Source organism: Cannabis sativa, chromosome 1, assembly GCF_029168945.1.
Source record: "Cannabis sativa cultivar Pink pepper isolate KNU-18-1 chromosome 1, ASM2916894v1, whole genome shotgun sequence".
NCBI lineage: Eukaryota > Viridiplantae > Streptophyta > Magnoliopsida > Rosales > Cannabaceae > Cannabis > Cannabis sativa.
In genome coordinates this window covers 41,950,066-41,969,434 of record NC_083601.1, presented here as the reverse complement: position 1 = coordinate 41,969,434, position 19,369 = coordinate 41,950,066, and the positions used below count along the sequence as shown (strand labels likewise).

The window sequence follows — 19,369 nt, the reverse complement described above, 5'->3', positions numbered from 1 at the left end:
TAATAAATAGAAATCTACATACTTTAAGAATTATTCTCTCAGCTGAAATGGTGTGTAAAAATATATTTTAATGAATAGAGACGATATTAATGTAACTTTGCTTGTGTAGAGAGAAATTCAAATGAAGGAAAAAAAAAAGACAAAGGTGCCGTTTGGTAACACTATTGTTTTCTAATTTTTTAATCACAAAATGAAAGTAAAATTTTTGTTTTTAAAAATTTTGTTTTTGAAAAATAAAAATGCGTTCTGTAACCACTTTTGTTTTTCAATTTTAAAAACAGAAAACAAAAGTGTGTTCTGTAAGGTTTATTTTTATTTTTATTTTTATTTTATTTTATTTTATTTAAGTCGGGTCTAGGTCTAGGGTCGAATTCGGATCCGGGTCAGAGGTCGGGTTCAACATAAGGGCTGTGGGAGAGGATTTGTGTAACGTACCCGCTTCAAGCCTCCATTGGGCCCTTACACCCACGGACTAATGGCTCTTATACACGAGTACGCCACTCTGGCTGCTTCCTGGATTGATGACTGACCCTACAGACCAACACAAGTGTTTCCAGCGTGCTTTGTCCTCACTCACACGCATCCTGGGAAAACTTCCCAGGAGGTCACCCATCCTTGAAATTGCTCCAGGCCAAGCACGCTTAACTGTGGAGTTCTTTCGAGATGGGCTACCGAAAAACAAGATGCACCTTGTTGATATAGGTAGTACCAATCAATCCATTTAAGCCCTCTTCAACTGTGTAGTCCCATACCTACACAGTCTCAGAATCATCCCACTTGACCTTCCCCAGGCGATGTGGGATTGCACAGCTTACCCGGTATTTCCCCTTACGGATCACGGGACTACTGACTGTCACAATTTGGGTCCGGGTCGTGTCGGAGTCCAAAATATTGATTAAAAAAAACTGTTTAAAAAAATATTAAAAGTGATTTTTTTTGTTTTTAAAATTTTGATTCTCAATTAAAAAATTGAAAAGCAAAAACAGTTTTATAAAACATGTTTTTAAAAAATATTTTCACTTTTCTAATTTTAAAAACAAAAAACTGATTAAAAAAGTGTTACCAAACGCCACCAAAATAAACAAAGAGGTTTGAAGTTTGTCTTTCTTAAGGATTTGAAGTGGATAATTCATTGAATTCAGATGAAGTTGGTAGCTTATATACAAGCATGATGTTATGCTTTGAACCTTACAAGCAGCCTGTGTAGAGGAAGAGAAAAAAAAATAATTTCTTTGAAGATTGATAAGAAAGTTTGATGGGACTAGATGCCTTCTTTTCCTCTTCCCTTATCTCTGTTCGTCCCTAGCTAACAGCTTAGGTGAATGCATTTATAGAGGTAGCTTGTCGTGCCTCCTTGAGGTGAACCTTATTTTTTTTAAAAAAAAATCAAGTGGCAGCTGCTTTTACATTTATGCATTCACACCTAAACTTGGGTGTATATTCATCTCAGATTTTGTGCGACTACCATTCATGTTTTAATACATATTAATTTACTATTTTGCTTCTTTTACTGTTATTATTTTATTTATTACACACAATCTTTTTTTCTCTCTTTTTACTTATCAACATTAGCCCACTTGGAAAAAAAAAACGCTCAATATTTTTTCTTCTCACAGACAATTTTTACTGTTCAAAGTTGATTAATCACCTCTCTATTTTTTTAGTACATGGAGGGTTGGTGTTCATCCTCCATAGATCATCATACTCTTCTTTTACTTTCATGCATGCATCACAACAATTTTTACTGTTAAAAAATGATTACTCATCTCTTCATCTTTTTACTATGTGGAGGATTGGGGAGAAAGCTCATATGTCTATAAATTATCACTTTTCATGCATCTCTTTCATTCTTCCCATGCAATCTCTTTCTTTTTTTTTTTTGAATATCAACCCTGAGGTATGTCTTCTGGAGATCACAGTTTATCTCCTCACTTTTCACACAACATGAATCCCATTAATGAACTAAAAGAACTCCCTCCTAATGCTCTTTCATACCTTAACGATTTTCGAAATAAAGTATATTGTTTAGAGCACTCTCTTTCCAACTCAAAGGATGTTAATCGAGATAGGACTACGAAGTGTCATGATCATGTACGTCAACTGATCGTGTTGCGGAGCTATCACTCTTTCTCAGAAACGAACTACTGCAGGTGTCGACTATTATTTCCAGAAAGGATATTGAGATGAGACGTGTCCTCATCGAGCATGATAGAAACATGCATATCAATTGCAACTAATTTAATAGGAACGTGGAGATGTTAAAGATTGAGATCCAAATATGATTTTGTCAGTATTTGGATGCTACTTCGTCCTTAGCTAATAACTTAGAGTGAATATTATTGTGTCTCCTCGAAGTGAACCTTATCTTCGTAAAAAAGAATTAAGTGACATGGGTATATTCATCTCACATTTTGTGAGGCTACCATTCATATTTTTATACACATTTATTTACTATTTTACTTCCTTTATTGTTAATATTTTATTTATTACACACAATCTTTTTTCTCTCTTTTTACTCATCAACACTTTTCAAATAAAGTTAAAAGGAAAAGAAAAAGAGACAACATTGTGACTCAAGTTATTATAATTTTCACTATAATTGTGTTTAATCTTTTTGGTTAGCATGGTTTGTTGTAAACGGGACTTTGTTAATATTATGAATTTGCCCAAGTCCCAAAATACTATAACACAACAGCTGTCTTGTTTATGGGCAACAACTCGTGTATAGAATTTCGAGAAAATATGTTGTATCAATTATCAAAAATAGTTCAACTCTGAGACGAATAATGTTAACATTTACTTTCCAACTTAATCAAAAAACTGAATCCCAATATTGGTGGGTACAGCAAGTTTAACAACAATGGTGTTTGGAGTCTATCACATTCATATTACCTTTTCCCAAATCGAAATTTGCAATAGGAGAGGATCTAAACTATAGAGATTGACGTCATAAGAAAAAAATAGCATTATTCATTGAAAAAACGATAGAAGAAACCAACTTCTATTGAAGCAAAAAAAAAAAAAACTTTGAATAACATCATCATGCAAACATCTTATATAAAGTGAAATTACTAGCAATACATGATAAATCATAAATCTCAAGACATCTCCAATATATGTAAATGGAAGTACTTTCAAAAAAAGTAAATTCACAAGAAAATCATCATGTCAAATTTAAGAAACTAGTTCATGGTGAAAGGATAGCATATTAGTTTAAGGAAATAAAATCATAATAACCTGAAACCTATATGTCAACTGTGGTCACTTCTTGCCACTCACCATCCACAGCTTCTTTCCACAATGTTACATTGTTATTCCCATCAGCCACAGCCAATAAGTTTCCGGTGAGCGACCATGATACCCTCCAAACCGGGGTCTTAAAATCCTTGAGAACTTTCCCCTCCCATTGATCTCCTTCCTTGGCCACGGTCCATATGACTACTGTACCATCCTGTGAAGCACTTGCGATTGTGGATTTTGGAAGTCCCAAGTTGGGTGCCCAAGCAACATCTCTTACCCAATCAGTGTGCATCTGAAGAGCAGGAAAGCAATCCATCTTCCAAGTCCCGTTATACAGCTTCCACACTTTAACAGTATTATCACAACCGCCAGAAGCTAGCTTCTGAACAGGTTCCGTTACACCTGAACCAACAAGAGAACCGGGTGCCATTGATGGGGCCCATGAAACAGAGGTTACCCCAACAGGGTGGGCTTGATCTATCCTGGTAGTGTCCCAACCACCATCAGTCCTGGCTGTGATAACCGAGATATTCCCATCAGATGATCCACAAGCCAAGCAAAGGCCAAGCTCGTGAGGTGCCCAATCAATGGCATTCACAGATGACTTGTGGTCATTAAAAACATGTGCCTGCTGCCACTCGTTTTGATTACCCTCCTTCCAGATTATCACTTGACCATCATAGGAACAAGAAGCAAGGATGGATCCAAACTTGGGGTGTGCCCAAGCTACCTCCCAAACAGGACCTCTATGACCACTCAATGTAGCAAGGTGCTGAGAACCAGCATTGTTGCTAACACCAATAATCTTAATGGTAGCATCAGATGAAGCCGTTGCCAGACGCTTCCCATAATAATCCATGGCTATACCCTGGACAGTATCCTGGTGCCCTGTTTCAATCTTTTGTGGAGGCATTATTTGTCACTTTTTTATTTGCTTCTTGCCTAATGTTCCCTTGCTCGCAGCTCTTTAATAGTTAAACCTGAATTCCAATATTTTCCAAAATAAAAACATTAACACAAAATAGTTTCTTCAACTAAATTCCATAGACCCAATTATTTTATTGCAGAAACTGAGACCGAATTCTTAAATTATAAATTACTCGTATAATCTTTATATTTCTCGCGAATTACCAATCTCTTCGTGTTTCATCGCCCTACAGATGAAACCTAATTGTAGGACTTAAAAAACCACCAAATGCACACGATTAATGCTCAGATATACATATATTACATCTGAAAACTTCACAGCGAATTTATAAACAAGAATTTGAAAAATCTGAAGCAAGCAAACGCAAATACTAACATTATAGCGAAATCGAATCGAGTTTTAATAAAATGTTCTTACAAGCAAATAGGATTACTTAAAAACAAATTTTCAACATGCAAGAAGCAAAAATTCAGATTGTGTAATTAGATCTACGAACAAAATGTAACAAATCCAGAATTTCTCATCATAATCTCAAATTCAAATGAAGATCTATTAATGACCAAAACAATTCTCATATATTTAGATTTAGAAATAGATGGAAAATATAAACAAGGTTTCATACCTGTGAGAACAGTGGTGACAGAAAAACCTAAAAGAGGTATTTGACGGAGAGGAGGAAGAAGAAAGGTTCTTGAGAAAAGATGAAGGTAGTTGGCGTTGGTGGATCCCCCGAGATCGTGTGTTTGTGGTGAGCAGTGGTTGCTGTGCCGAGGAAGAGAGTGATCGGATCGGAAATGGGGTGAGAGAGAGGAATTGGGGAAGAAGGGATTGGGGTTATTCTTATTTTACAGAAAAAGAGAAAAGGGACACCTGTAGAAGGTGGGCCTAGTTAGGCCCAATATGGACAGCCCGGCCCAGGCTCTCTATTTTCCGCAAAATAGGGCTGTTGCCCAGATTTTTACAAAAAACTCACTAAGATTGTTTCATTTATGAAAATGTCATTCTCTACCTTTTACATTTTCCCTAGAAAAGAAAAACGGAGAAGTATTTGCTGTGTACAGTTATATAAGATACATACATAAAAAAAAAGGATATATTAAGGAAATATATACTGTTTTCATGTATGATTATAACTTGAATTAGTATAGCTGTCTTTTAATAGTATTTTATGTTTTATTTTTCATAGTGGGAGTTAATTCTTTTTGCTAACAGGGAGTAATTCGAATATGAATATTTAGGAATCCAAGGTTGAGATTAGTATAATTAATTATCTCAAAATCATGAAAATGCCCCCATGTTATCTCAAATCCACACTTTTCTCTGACTAACAGTTTGTGATTAGCTTTCAAGCTGGAGTAAAAGTCTCTTATGCCAATGGATTTTGAGGAATATACTAGAGAATAAAGTTTATGTTACAAGAAAAAGTTGCATGATACTAAAAAGTGAACCATCACTTCATTCATGCCAAATTTGGTTCATTTCATATATCATTATACCAGCACCCTTTTTCACAATTACATTTTACTCAGTTTCACACTTATACATTTCATTTCATTTTCTCTGTACATAACATAACTATACTATTTTTATAAACAGACAAGAACCTGATTCACAGGCTATAATAATTTTGTGTAAAAAGATTGAAATCACCCTTTTCCAATTGCTTCCAAAATATACAAGTGACTCCAGATTTATCTGCAATACGATTTACAAAAAGCTTTATGTTTAATGCTTGGACTCCAAACTGACTTGCATGTAAAATCCCAGTGAATGGGAACTGAGCATTGGCAGTTTCTCCAGAGTGTGAAAGAATATCCAAATACTACACTACTTTTGATAACATAAATGCTACTGAAACTGAGATAACAATATTATTTTCTTGGGCCTGGTAATGTATGTAAGCAAAGAAAGCTTGATCTTCATCTTACCATTAGTTTTAAGCTTCATTGAGGAAGCTGAAATATGTATATACGAGCCAAGTGGCATCATATTGACAAGGATTATAAAACAACAACTAGTACCGCAATTGTCACTGCGATTGTACATACCAAAGCCTGCATCAACAATCATTAGATTAGTTATTAAACCAAGAAGATAGAGCAAACACACCCTTCATCATAATTCCAACAAACCCGAGTATAAACAATCAGAATGGGGATTACTCAAAATTTTAATGGGAAGTAAAATGCTTATCACGAGGAAAAATTATTTCATAAGAGTCTTGCATAGCATATGACTTAGGATCTTATGATGCACCAATTTGGAAAGCTTCTTTAAGCACTGTTTGCTTCTTCAAAGGCTACAAGGTATCCATGGCAAACTAATGAATGGTGAAAATTTACTTGTTTAGTGTAAAACTTACAGCTATCGCTGAAGCAGCAAGTCCAGCTCTCTCTCTTGGGTCTCTCTGATAATAGTTTCGAAAGTAGAGGAATGTTGCATAGTACCACATCAATGGAAATACAAATCCAAGTAGAAAACTGCAGAAGAAAAATGTTTATAAGTCAGACATAGACAGATAGTGAGAGTGTGTTGATATGTCAGAGAAGATAGCAAGGAAAAGTGGAACTCACGAAAACCATCCAATTCCGCAACCACAACAAGGAAGGGGTTTGTCAAACAGGCTCAGCTGTGGATCCTCTGCGTCTTGAATCCTAGAATACTTGCCGCGTCTATGCTCCACTACATCTGTTGAAATCTCTGAAGTTCAAGAGACCACCTTCAGAAACTAAACCATACATTTTATCTAAAAATAGATTTCATAACAAAATGGAGAAATGCTATTATACAAACTTTATATGGAAATGGTCCACTCTTGATTCCAAACTAGCATTTAAAGATCATTTTTCACAAATTAGTTTGAAATGCAAATAAAAATACAAGGAATTTTCGATTCTATCTATCCTCTAATCTAAGCTGAGAACTCATTGCTGATAATCCTCTAAGGAACAGGTTGGACGGAACTCATTGTTGTAAAGTCTCATATCAATAATGTTGGAGACAACTAAACTTTCTGTAGACATAATAACCATTTCACAGACAAAAGAAATTAGGAGCAAGCAGCATCCCAAACAAGAATCATGATTGAAAATGTATGTCCAAATACAATTCATAAAGATACAACAACTACTATCAATTGCACAAAAGTAATTGCCAATAAGAAAAAAAGACAGTAATATAAGAATGCAGTAGAATTTAGTACTTTGATCCATGTTTCACAGAGACAAATCAGTATTTAGTATTCTCAGCTTTCCCTTTTTGCCTCCTCCAAAGCACCTGCTAAGAGAGATAAACATGCTTTTACTAATAAATATAGAAAATATATGCTAATGTTTGAAACCCAAATAAGAGAAAGAAAGGGGGAAAAAACTCATTTGAAAGTTGATCATGAAAATTATATGAAAACCAAAAAGAATTGCAAATTGAATGAGGCAATTCACGTACTAGACACGAAACAACAATCCAAGTGAGTTTTAACAGAACCCTAGATGAGAAGAAAAGAACATCTTCATCTCATAGTTGTAAACAATCGATAACTTAAGAATCAAAACGAGTGCGTGTAAAGTTGTAAACCCATATCAACGAACCCCAAAACCGAATTGAAATTGCTTAAAAGCAAAGAGAAACAAATGATTCAGCTACAATTATATTAAGCTAATTACTTTGTCAAGACGTTCACCCAAAACAGAAACACCTTACCTTCGACACTACATTAAGAACACCAAAGAATTATTGTTCATATAACTGCCCATACATAAATCCCTAACAAATACAAGAACTATTTCGCTAGTTCTCACTCATTATAAACATTTAAATTATCAATCACAATAAAATTAACAGAAAATAACAAAACCGACAAGAATTATACAGGGGCAGGGGATTTCTAAAATACCCAGTTCCATAAAAATGTTAAACACCCACTTTACTGATAATGCCTGGAAAATATAATAGATCAGCCATGGACAAGAAATCCAGAGCCCCATCTTAAAAAATTTCCCACCGTTTTTTTCTATTCCGGTAAAGATTACCCCCATTTTCCTTCACCATTGAGAAATCTCGACCGAAAGAAGTAAAATTTTGTTGAATTAGAAAGAGATAAAGGTGTCAACTTTACCTTGATATCTATACACACAGGAAACTGGATAGCAGAAAAGATAGATCAGAAGTGGGTTTGGGTTGAGAAAGTTTATTGGTCTTTAGATTGTGAAGTTGGAACAGTTTCTAGTTGAAAAAACCAGACTCCATAGAGGCTTTACTGGAGTGGTAGTTATGTTTCACTGTCTCACTTTCACATACAAGAATTAGAAATAGAAGAAGGAGCTGATACTACCAAGGCACACTATGGCTGGTAGGTGTAATAACCCCAGTTTACAAGTGTCATTACACGTCCACTTGTTTTGTAATATGATAGTTTATGTTGCATTTACTACAGCTTTCGAAAGTATGATTAGAAAAATTGGGGGGTTTTACTACCTTAAAATCACAATTTAAAAATGTGTAAAAGGCATACTTGCTACACTTTTAATTTTTTTTTTTTGATAAATTGTGAAGTTCACTTCATGGTGATGTGACTTCATTTCCTGCGTGGGCGAGGTTGGGTTGGGGTAATCGTTCGGCTAATTAATAATTTTTCTCCCCGAACTTTGGCGGTTAAAAATTCCATCTAAACTATTGAAATTATTAGATTTAAGGATTTTTGTGCTTTGGTGGAATTTGATATTTTTAATTTTTTTTTTTAATTTTTATTAACTTTGAAACCAAAAAAAAAGTTTGACCGGTTTGGGCGGGTTAACCCGACCAAAGGACCCAAACCGTTGGTCGGTTTACAATTTTTTTTTTTATTATTTTAAATTGGGCGGGTTTGACTTAAATTTTAGCTACCCGAACTTTAGATTGTGTTAGAAAATATATAAACCACCCAAATCGATCGATGTACATCCCTACTTATTATATCCCTTAAGTTAATGTAAATTATATGCTAGACTTAAGTAAAGAGTGAGAGTATATTGGGCAACTCACTACTCAAGGTGGGTATATTTTAATAAAAAATAATATGAGGACATTTTTGATTAATAGAGATAAAAAAGAGGTATTTCTCAAAGAGTTTGTTCTTGTTGTATTGTTCGAGTTAGCCCAATTTTTACAGGACACCCAAAACCACAGTCAAAGCGCGAGCCCAATCCAACTTCTTGGCTCTCTCTCTCTGTCTTTGTTACTCATCTTTATCGGCCTTTTGGGCTCTGTTTGGTTCTGTCACCAACTCATCAGCGCTACCCTAGAAATATTATCAACCCCCTTTACTGACTGATCGGGTCCGTATCGGAGATCGTAGAGGAGGAATTCCGTTTCACTCATTGGCCGGAGAAGCATTTACTTCACTCACAACAGGTACTGTGCTTAAGATTTTGAGGCCTAACGAGGTTGAAACTTTGTCTGGCTGTTTGAGTTTTTTAAGTGTTTCTCTCTGTTATGTATAGAGTTCACAACAGGGATATATGATTTAGCTATTATCCAATTCCCGTTTCTTATTATTTTTAATATTAGTTAGGGTTGTCGTAATTAGGTTATACTGTTTAGTTCTAAGATTTAGAAATTGTGTATGAATATTAATATGGGGTTTATAGGGCATCATCTTCTGGTGGCACAAAACTTGAGCCAAAAGCTTTTGGTGGGAAATTCCCTGCTCAGGTCATTTATATACATTTTCCTGTACACCATTCTGTTCGATGTCTAGTTAATAACATAAAACTTTGTTTTTTACTCAGAAAAGAAAAACCCCTAATATTTAACTTTACCCCGTTCTCCCATTTGTGAGAACCGCCATTCTTTCCTCTCCTTCTGGCTTATTCCTTCCACGGTTCCACCTCTCGTCAGTCTCTCCGGTGGTGACTGTTCTTTGCAGCTGTACCACCTCTCTCTGGTGGTGAGTGTTCTTGGTGGTTTCTTCCTCCTTCCTCCTCTCACTCTCCATCTTTCTTCGAGTTTTTCGGATGCCTGTCGCCTGCAGCAACTGTCATATTCAGTTTGAAGATTTGATTTTGTTAAAAAAAATAAAATTAACAAGCTGAAATTTGTGGACTTTAATGGAAGCAAAGTTGTTATTATTATTTTTTTAAAAAAACATTCCTGTGCATAAGAACTAGAAAATAAACGGAAGAAAACGCAATATTAGTTGAAATATTTTCTGTTCGTGTTTAATTTCTTAGAGATATGCAGGTTTTTTAGTTGTTAATTTCCTACGTCTGTTATTTGGCAGTTTAGTCTTTATCACTCATTAATTATATGAATGCCAATTCTTGTGATGGAGTTGGCCAATTGATACAAACGTATTTGCCATTCCAAGAGTTTACTTGTTTTTGTTTTCTTTTGTTTTGCTTCGTTGATTACACTCAGATAATCATCCAAGTATGTTAATGAATGATTTAGTACTTGTTTGTATTGTCAGATTTTGCTACCATTTTTTCCCAATCATTGAAGTGCTCTGTAGTTGTCAAAGTTGTTTTTCCAAAGTTTGTAGTTGAATTCCTTGATCATATTACTTGAGATTGTCATTTAAATTTTCCAACCACAAAAGGTTGGTGTTGTTGCTTACATTTAGTATGTAAGTATGCATATGTATGTTAAGGCTATTGACCTGCTTTCTATTGAACTGATATTTTTTATGTATAATTTTATAAAATATTGCCAAATGGGGGAGGTTTTACTATTGTGGCTGATTCATATTTATATTGAGAGTTCTTCGCTGAAGCAGATAGAAACTTTTTCTCTGTTCCTGCGATATTTATGTAAATATATATTTGTAAATATTGTTATTAATCTCTCACTATGTAACTCTTGATTTTTCTTATAATACTCTACTCTTTGCATAGCAATGGAATTGATCCAACTTGTTATTAGTTTCAATTTAGAGATTAGAAATTTGAATTTATCATGTTTATATCATGCTTGAGTAGATTAAAACTATCAATCTCATGTATTGTGTTTGTGACCATGCTGTAATTGTATTGTTGTTGAGCTATGCACTGTGTGAGTTTGTGAGATGGGTTTCATAATTTTTATATAATTATGTTTTTTTAGAACTCTAATTATATCAAATCATGTCAACTTCATGTTGTCACATGACATGTTTACAGTTTCAGGTTTGCCATAGCCAAAATCTGAAAGTCTTTTCTCATTCTGTGTCTTCGTATCAAGTATGGATTCAGACTTATCCCCATCTATGGTAAATCACCTAGAGCACACAAGTATGGTCACGGACTTATCATTGTCTCCAAAGAATGAAGACAAGAAGGAAAAGAAGAAGAAGAAGAAAAAGCAGAAGAAGGAAGAGAAGGAGAAGAGTCAAGAGTTGTCCGTTCAAGCAACTGTGGAAATGGTCAAAGAACAGACTGACAAATTGGCACCTCTTGTGGGGTATTTCCCTTCTGGATTTGATCCGAATAAGGACCCTTCTTCTACTATTACTAGGGTTTTTAGAAACAAGGATAAGCCTAAAAGACTCGAGCTTGTGGTCACTCCAAATGCTACGTCAAAGGTGGATTTTGTTGGAACCAACTATTCTGGCGAAGCTGCAGCTGGTCAGCATTGTAGCTATGCGCTTGGAGTTCTTGACAAGGAAACTCAAACATTGAAGATTGTTCCTATTGCTTCCAATAAGGTATTTTATAGAATTTTGTGTGGGAAACTATGGAGGTTCTGTTATTTGCTCTCTTTCCCTTTTTGAGACACTGAGGATTTATAGTTGCTTGAGCTTTAGTAGTTGGCAGATTTGTGCTGTGTTCGTATATTGTTTGTTTGTATGATTATCATCAGTAATTCATCTGTGTGTATTTGTACGTAGGTGATGTTTTTTTCTAAATTTTTTAGCATTTTAGACTGGCACTGATGATGAAAAAGTTAAATATTATAAATGCTCATGTCTTTTTCGTTTTTCCTTATATTCTATGTCCACGCAAGTTATTGTTGAACCTCACTCAGTCACTTGTATGTAAATGCTTGCCCAGATATTTAGACTAGAACCCAAAATTCGAGGGCTGGTTGGACAGAAGTCAGAGCAAACAGAACCTTCTAAATTGAAATCAGAACAGATGGAAGAGCTAACTAATCACTATGGTACAATAAGGTCAAGAAGAGAGGTAAGTTACCGCTTTTCTTTGTGTTTGTAAACTTTTTTAATGCGGCCACACTTGGTAATGTCACTATTGTATCTTGTTTTGAAAGTATCTGAGTTTTTCTTTTTAGCATTAGAATATTTAGTTGAATTTTTTGTGATAATTGCAGGCTGAGAAGTTACGAGTTCTGCATAAAGAACACGATCCTAGCTCTCAAAGAGATCTGCTTGGGACCATTAATCAAATTGCTGTGAAGAAAGAGGACATTGGAAGTTCTGAGGTTCATGGCTCCCGCAATACCCCACCATATAATTCAGCTGCTGCTACTCCTCAGGAGGCTTACCCATTGGAGAAGATCATTTTTGAAGGAGAATGGGATTTCCTACTTGAAGATATATATGACCTTTTGCAAACAGAAACAGAAGTGACTTGGGATGCTTATCCAACCTTTGTTGCCAATAGAATACATAAGTTGCACGAAATCAAGGTATGTGTTCTGTGCCTAATGTTTGAGTTTTGTGAATGGTGTACATTAAATGCTCTAAGATGGAACTTGTGGTGTGGCTTTGCCATGTACATATTCATTTCCCTTTTGATGCTTTATTATATTTTCTATCGTATTCTGGATTGGAAGACACTTTCCATTTATGGAATGAGACCTTCCAGCCTTTTCTCTGGGTAATAAAAAATCAAGTTCCTCAAAAGTTGTACTGAAAGACAATATAGTTTCTTTACTATTAAAGAACTTCATATATGGATTTCTAATGAAAGGGTAACTACAACAAACTAATAAGGCTATATAGCTCGTACATCCCTGAGACTCAAGACTAATTTTTATCTTGTGTAATGTCGTGTGTTTGTAGGATGAAGAGGAGAAGAAGAGGCTGTCTTGCGTTTTCTCATACATTACCCATCTTGTGAAGTTTAAAGATAAGCACTCAATGGATCATTTTTCCTCCGCAAAGAAGCACAGGTTGCCAAGAATTATACTCCAGAAGTTTTCATCCATGTTTGAAGACCCAGACTCTCACAAACTGTCACCAGATAAACACAGTCTTCTCATTAGTTATGTATTGGTACTCACACTACATGCTGATGGATTCCGAGCAAATTTGACAGATATAGCAAAGGATTTGAAACTAGATACAGGAACTTTGAGAGAGCATTATGAGCACTTGGGTTGCAAGCTTGTTCGTGACAAGAAAACGTTGGTTGCAACCCTTCCTACTCCTCTCAAGTTTCCCTCAATGAGGCAGAAGCGCCGACAATAGTCTAACTTTATGTTTTCGGCTTAGGTTTGGTACACAAAGTGTTGATGTTTTTCTTTGTATTCAATACAATAGTGCCATACTCATTGGGAATAGTTTCGCTTTTGAAAGTTTAAGTTTGTTGATTCAGGCTTGCACCATTTTTGACAAAGTCGTGTTGTATTAATGAATTTTATGAACGTATTAAAATTGACCTCATTCAACCCAAAAAAAGAAAATTTAGAAGTTTTTCCACACGAGCTGTACTCATCTTATTTCGAATAAATTTCAATTTATATGAGATGAAAGTTTTTCATGTTCTAAATATGTGTGTGGTGGTGTACTACTACTAATTCCACATTAACAAAAACAGAAAACAAACTAAAAACCGCTCGTTATAGCTCCAATAAATGCACAAGAGGATTTTCTTGAACTAAATAAGGACAAGCAAAATTTACATATCTAAGGAACTTTAACATGACGCTGACGCATATACCAAAAACACATATGGCATTCCACATTACAGTTCTTTTTGTTTATAGTACACAGATTTCTTTACTCAGAAATCAAATTTGAGCCCAAGAGAGGAAAAAAAAAAACAAATGGACATTAGCAATATATATGAATTAGATTTTCTTATCTAAGAGTAGTATGCTGGGTGAACTTTTAATCCATTAGGATTTGCTCTTGAATTTTCTTTGAGCTTTCAAATCCACCACAATCACAGAGATGTTGTCCTTGCTGCCCTTTTGAAGGGCTAGCATTGAGAGGTACTCAGCTGCTGCTTGCGCTGCTAGATCCGCGCCCAAACCCCTGTCTGCCAAAGCTGTGACACCGTTCTTCTTGTGCCAGAGGAGTAGCCGCCGTCGGGCTACTTCACAAATTTCTTCATTCGTCATAACGTCCCATAAACCATCACTGGCTAAGATAAGGCACTCGTCCTCTCTGGCTCGAGGGACAAACATAACTTCTGGTTCTGGAATTATCCACGGTTTTAAATATCTATCTCCTGTAACATAAACAGTAAAGAGTAGTAATTAGAAATCATGCATTAGTGGAGGTTAAGATCAATGTCAGACTAAGAGGGACAGAGATAATACCTATGGACCTTGACATTGCAAGAACACCAAAAACTCGGTGACCATTCCACTGAATGACCTTTCCTCCGGATGCCTCAATCCTAGCATATTCATCCTCTCTATTGGGCTGATAAAATAGACAAAATCAAAGAGAAAAAGTTGGAAGATTAAATTAGGTTCTCCAAAAATAAGTTCAGGCTTGTCTACAGTTAGATACGAAAGACCATAAAACCGCCTTACTTTATGATCTACTGACAACGGGACAGGTTCTTTCCCACGGCATAGCACTGCTCTTGAGTCTCCACAGTTTGCAACTATGATGTGTGATGAACAGACTAAGGCAACCACAGCTGTAGACCCAACAGTTTCTGGGGCAATAGGCTCAATTGTAGCATCGGAAGCATCTCCATTAATTTTTCCACCAATCTCATCATCTACCTTTTGAAAGCAAGAAGTAAAGGCTTTCTCCCACAGTACTTGTTGATTTTCTCCAACATCTCCATTGCTTAAATCATCATTACACATTTCTATCTCCTCAGCCAAAGCCAAATGGATACGCTCACTGCAATAACTAGCAACCTACACAAGGAGACCCCTCCCAATAAAGTTAACAATATCAGAGTTTTCCAGAGTAAAATTACTATCATAAGGAATACCAAAAGTGGTGCAAATCTAAAATATTGGCCATATGTTGTTGAGAAGTAGGCAAATTACTAACAAATAAACATCACAGAAAAGAGAAATTACCTGAGAACCACCATGGCCATCATAAACACCATAAAAATGACTGTTCAGGTGGGTCAAATTCTGGTTGGTTTCATTGAGCATATGATTGCCGATAAGCATTTTGATAGGAATTTTTATACACCGAGGTATAGCAGCAACTGCATCTTCCATTTCCGGTCTTCTTCCACAAATAGAAACAGAACCCCAAAGGGGGATGCAGTCCTGTTCCAAAACACTTCGGCTGCTCCCTTTACCGAAGTTCCTCTCCCCCTGTGACTGAATAACCAGTGTGGAGGCCACTAAGTCAGACTTGCTGGAAATATCCGAAGCAGGACTCACTGCTGCAACAATAACTTCACCAGAAGGTACCTTACCATTGCTTGATTCCACCAAGATAATAGCCTTAGCAACAATCTGACCATCTTCAACATTTTCAATCTCTACAACATCTGGTATGCTTATTTCAGGTCCCACCCCTAAAGCTACCAACTCTTCCTTGATAATTCCATTATTATTGTCACAAACTGCTACCATTTCATCATCACTGCTAACTTGGACCATAACATCACTGGTCACACAAATATTTCCATTCTCGGGCAATATAGTAAACAAATCGGCCCCACCTCCATTCTCTCCTTGAGTTGACATGGTCACCATGCTAACTGTATTCTTTGCAGCATTACAACTAACATTGGCACATGAAATAGACTCAGCAGACACCAACTTACTAGGATCTAATGGTAAATTTCCAGCTTCAGTTACGAGCTTGAGCTGAGTGAACCCAACGTGGGTTGTGATTCCAGAGTTATCACACATAGGATTATCTACGCTAAATGTCATTGCAACTGCCGAAGGCATCTCTTCCATCAAGTCCCCTCTTTCTCTACCATTAAGCTCTTACATTTCTTTCTTCATTGCATAACCTTACAATTCTTAATGTGCTTCATTCTTTTCGGCAGTGAGCCCAGGTTAGAGTTATCTAGCAGAAACAACAGAAATACATAATAAAATCAAATCAAACAGAATAAAATAATCTTAGTATCATCCAAAGAAACATAAAACAAAAAAGGAAAATAAACTATGTGGTTCAAGATTCCTAGAATGATGAAGGTGAAGACCACCAACCGAATTTCTATCAGACAAATCCAAAGGAAGGCCTTGCCCAGCAAAAGAAAAGCACGTAAAAGTCAAAGTTGATACATGAGAAACAAGCTGACCATCAGTCAATGCTAACACATAAGCTCATAAGTGTCAGAAAAGACTCTTAAAACCACTGCAAAAGTCATACCAACATAGATTTCTGCCACCAATTCCCTAAATCCTATTATTGTATATATAGGAGGGCTATCCTAAGTCCTTTTCATCAGAGTCCTAGAAAAAAGTTATCACTTTTCTTTAAAGTAAATCCAAACTGAAACATGGTAACCATATCAAGTGAGGAATTTTACACATGTTCAAATATACTCCACAGATCCACCAATACTTTGACAACTAAAGCCAAATTAAAGTACAAATTACAAATCCAAGATTAGAAATTCATGATAAGTTTCAGCTAATCCTCAACTAAACGAAGCAGATCTGACGGGCAGAAACAAATCTATTCACCTAATCATCGAAGTATAGTACTTTCACGTGTAAATTGATTTTCCATGGACTAAAAAGTTAGTAAAGTCTTCTTCTTCCTGGTACAACAATCCTATCCTCAACACCCAATCCTTATTATATAAATAAAAAAGATATATACATGTTCATATGAAAATGACTGCAATTTAATCTTTTTCTACAAATCCAGGAAGAGAAAGCAAAAGGGTCATGGGAAAGAACCTAGAAAATAGGAAAAACTACCCCTAACTATATCACAAGGAAAGCCCAAAAAGATGAAACCTTTTTTCACATAAAATAAATAGGTTTCCTGGATCTGAGGAAAACCATCTATCTTAACCTCTCTTATCAAAAGGGTCCTCCTCCTTTCTTCCCTTCTTCCAACCAACATAAAATTACCATTAACCCACTACAAATAATCACCAGGAGATTAAATTTTGCTACTTGGTGATCCTGGTTGGTAGGTCCCTAAAAAAGAAAGAAAAAACAAAAAAACAAATCCTTACCTGAGAAAACTGAATAGAGTTATAGAGTTGGGCCAAAAATAAATGGCACCTTGAAGGCTCTTCCCCTAGATTTTTTCTTCTTTCTGTGTTGGGATTGAAATGGAGTCTTCAGACTTTGAGAGAGAGAGAGAGAGAGAGAGAATGATAGAGAGAGAGAAAGAGAGAGTCTTTTTTTCTCTTTTCACTAAGGACTCCTTTTTAAGACACGTATACATATTATCTTACATCATTTATGGGTGTGTGCGACAGAAAATGCTTAGCTTAGGACTGTTGTTACCATGAAGACAACTACTCCCATGGATTTTTCAAGAGGACAACTTTGAGAAAGCCACGTGTCTATATTGTCTCGATAATGTCTCTTCAACAGTTCCCATCTCTATTATTACTCATTACATTACCATTACTACTACTTCACACAATCACAACCATTAAAGCAAAAAAGAAGAAAAAAAAAAAAGAAATTCTTTCTGTCAATGTAATTTTACGGCTCCAATCCAAGTTTTTCCCAAAAATATCTCACTTTGTTTTCATAGCACTTTCTTTTTTCATAGCTTTTTTTTTTTTCTTCCTTTTAATTAATATTAGAATAAATATTAGTTTGTCCGCTAGAAGTAGTGTTTTGTCCTTTTGACTTTTTTTTTGTTGTAATTTTTTTCAAAATTATATAAATCGTTACAATTACCCCCATCATTAATTCAATTATATTCTACGATTTTTTTTATAAAATTAATTTATCTATATGGCCATGAGTGATTCTAGTGATGTAAAAAATTAAAAATGTCTATTTAGCTACTTTTAATTACTTCAAATCTAATTTATTAATATTAAATATATAAATATTAACTCTATTCTCATAATTAATCATTAGTACTATGAATATTTGCTACAACTTTTATAGTAACAGAAAAAAAAAGTCCTAGACAAAATATGGAGGAAATCCTATTTATTCTTAATATTACTGTTGATAGATTTGGTATCATTTTGATTATGTAATATTAATTATTAGCGTTTGTTTTTTTAATTAATTTTTTTAACTCTCATTTTTTTATGAAATAATTTAAAAGTAAATTTATATTTAATTTTGATCAATTTTTTAATAATATAATAAATAGATTTAAAAAATTCGTCACCATAACCAACAGAAATTTGACAAACTAATTTAATTATATTAAAATAAAATTTTGTTAAAAATTAAGTTTAAATAACTTGATTTTATTTTTTAATTTTTATTTATTATAAAAAAATAGGAGTAAATACTATTTTAAACTCTGTATTTACAAAAATAAACGTTAAATAGTAAAATAAAGGTTATATTTTTTAAAATAGTAAAAATAAGATCTTAAGTTTAATTTTTGATTTTTTTTTTTATATAACAAACTTGAAGACAATTCTTATTATTAAGTTTTATTATAATAAAAAAAAGCAGGTTTCTATTTGAACCATTTTAAAAAATAAAGGATCTATTTTATTATTTAACAAAAAATAATCCAATTAATAGCTTTTACAAAACAAATAACAAAAAATAATATCTACCTTAAAGAATAGTGTGTAATTTTATTATCAAGAAATAAAACTTCATTTATCAAACAAGCTCATTGACAAATCAGGGATAAAACCCTCCAACACAACTCCTTGACAAGTTTGAGAGCATCTATATATATAAGGAGTTAAACATCTCAAATATGGACAAAAGTTGCTATTCATCCACATATGTTATAAATTGTCCTTGCAAAGCTACATAGAGCACAATAGTAATAACACTATTCGTTCTCTTATTATAATTAATTCACCTATTGAATAAAATGTGCTCGATCAAATAAGACTTCCCAACCAACTTCTAATTCTTTGCAAAACTCTCCATGAGTATGAGCAAGAGAAAAATAAGTGTGCATGATCTTTTATGTTTATATCTCACACATTGGATAGTTAA

General features: G+C 34.6%; 4 protein-coding genes across 7 annotated transcripts; 1 reads left to right on the top strand and 3 right to left on the bottom strand.

Moving 5' to 3' along the window:
• Positions 1-3,085: 3,085 nt before the first annotated feature.
• LOC115707025 (protein transport protein SEC13 homolog B) lies at positions 3,086-5,243 on the bottom strand. The gene is made up of 2 exons (XM_030634830.2): positions 4,791-5,243; positions 3,086-4,220 (listed from the first exon to the last, which is right to left on the bottom strand). The coding sequence occupies exon 2, from the start codon at positions 4,151-4,153 to the stop codon at positions 3,245-3,247; it is 909 nt and encodes a 302-aa protein (XP_030490690.2). The 5' UTR covers positions 4,154-4,220; positions 4,791-5,243; the 3' UTR covers positions 3,086-3,244.
• A 383-nt stretch (positions 5,244-5,626) lies between these two features.
• Positions 5,627-8,612, bottom strand: LOC115707026 (large ribosomal subunit protein eL20z). 2 transcript variants are annotated; one of them, XR_004009677.2, is made up of 6 exons: positions 8,283-8,573; positions 7,371-7,444; positions 6,742-6,868; positions 6,531-6,648; positions 6,097-6,222; positions 5,627-5,863 (listed from the first exon to the last, which is right to left on the bottom strand). XR_004009677.2 is itself a non-coding variant. In XM_030634832.2 (5 exons), the coding sequence occupies exons 2-5, from the start codon at positions 7,378-7,380 to the stop codon at positions 6,169-6,171; spliced, it is 309 nt and encodes a 102-aa protein (XP_030490692.1). In that variant the 5' UTR covers positions 7,381-7,444; positions 8,283-8,612; the 3' UTR covers positions 5,627-6,168. The 2 variants fall into 2 exon arrangements, 1 of the variants encoding a protein (XP_030490692.1); XM_030634832.2 differs by having other exon boundaries at positions 5,627-6,222; positions 8,283-8,612.
• A 674-nt stretch (positions 8,613-9,286) lies between these two features.
• LOC115707024 (DNA-directed RNA polymerase I subunit rpa49) lies at positions 9,287-13,765 on the top strand. Of its 2 annotated transcripts, none has more exons than XM_030634827.2 (5): positions 9,287-9,556; positions 11,302-11,825; positions 12,172-12,303; positions 12,449-12,766; positions 13,143-13,765. In XM_030634827.2, the coding sequence occupies exons 2-5, from the start codon at positions 11,364-11,366 to the stop codon at positions 13,548-13,550; spliced, it is 1,320 nt and encodes a 439-aa protein (XP_030490687.2). In that variant the 5' UTR covers positions 9,287-9,556; positions 11,302-11,363; the 3' UTR covers positions 13,551-13,765. The 2 variants fall into 2 exon arrangements, with proteins under 2 accessions (XP_030490687.2, XP_060971886.1); XM_061115903.1 differs by having other exon boundaries at positions 9,370-9,556; positions 11,308-11,825.
• A 184-nt stretch (positions 13,766-13,949) lies between these two features.
• On the bottom strand, positions 13,950-17,930 carry LOC115707022 (protein phosphatase 2C 16). 2 transcript variants are annotated; one of them, XM_030634825.2, is made up of 5 exons: positions 17,440-17,930; positions 15,353-16,310; positions 14,846-15,184; positions 14,627-14,732; positions 13,950-14,535 (listed from the first exon to the last, which is right to left on the bottom strand). In XM_030634825.2, exons 2-5 carry the CDS (start codon positions 16,196-16,198, stop codon positions 14,201-14,203), a joined length of 1,626 nt encoding a protein of 541 aa, XP_030490685.2. In that variant the 5' UTR covers positions 16,199-16,310; positions 17,440-17,930; the 3' UTR covers positions 13,950-14,200. The 2 variants fall into 2 exon arrangements, with proteins under 2 accessions (XP_030490685.2, XP_030490686.2); XM_030634826.2 differs by lacking the exon at positions 17,440-17,930 and adding an exon at positions 16,457-17,427.
• Positions 17,931-19,369: the final 1,439 nt, after the last annotated feature.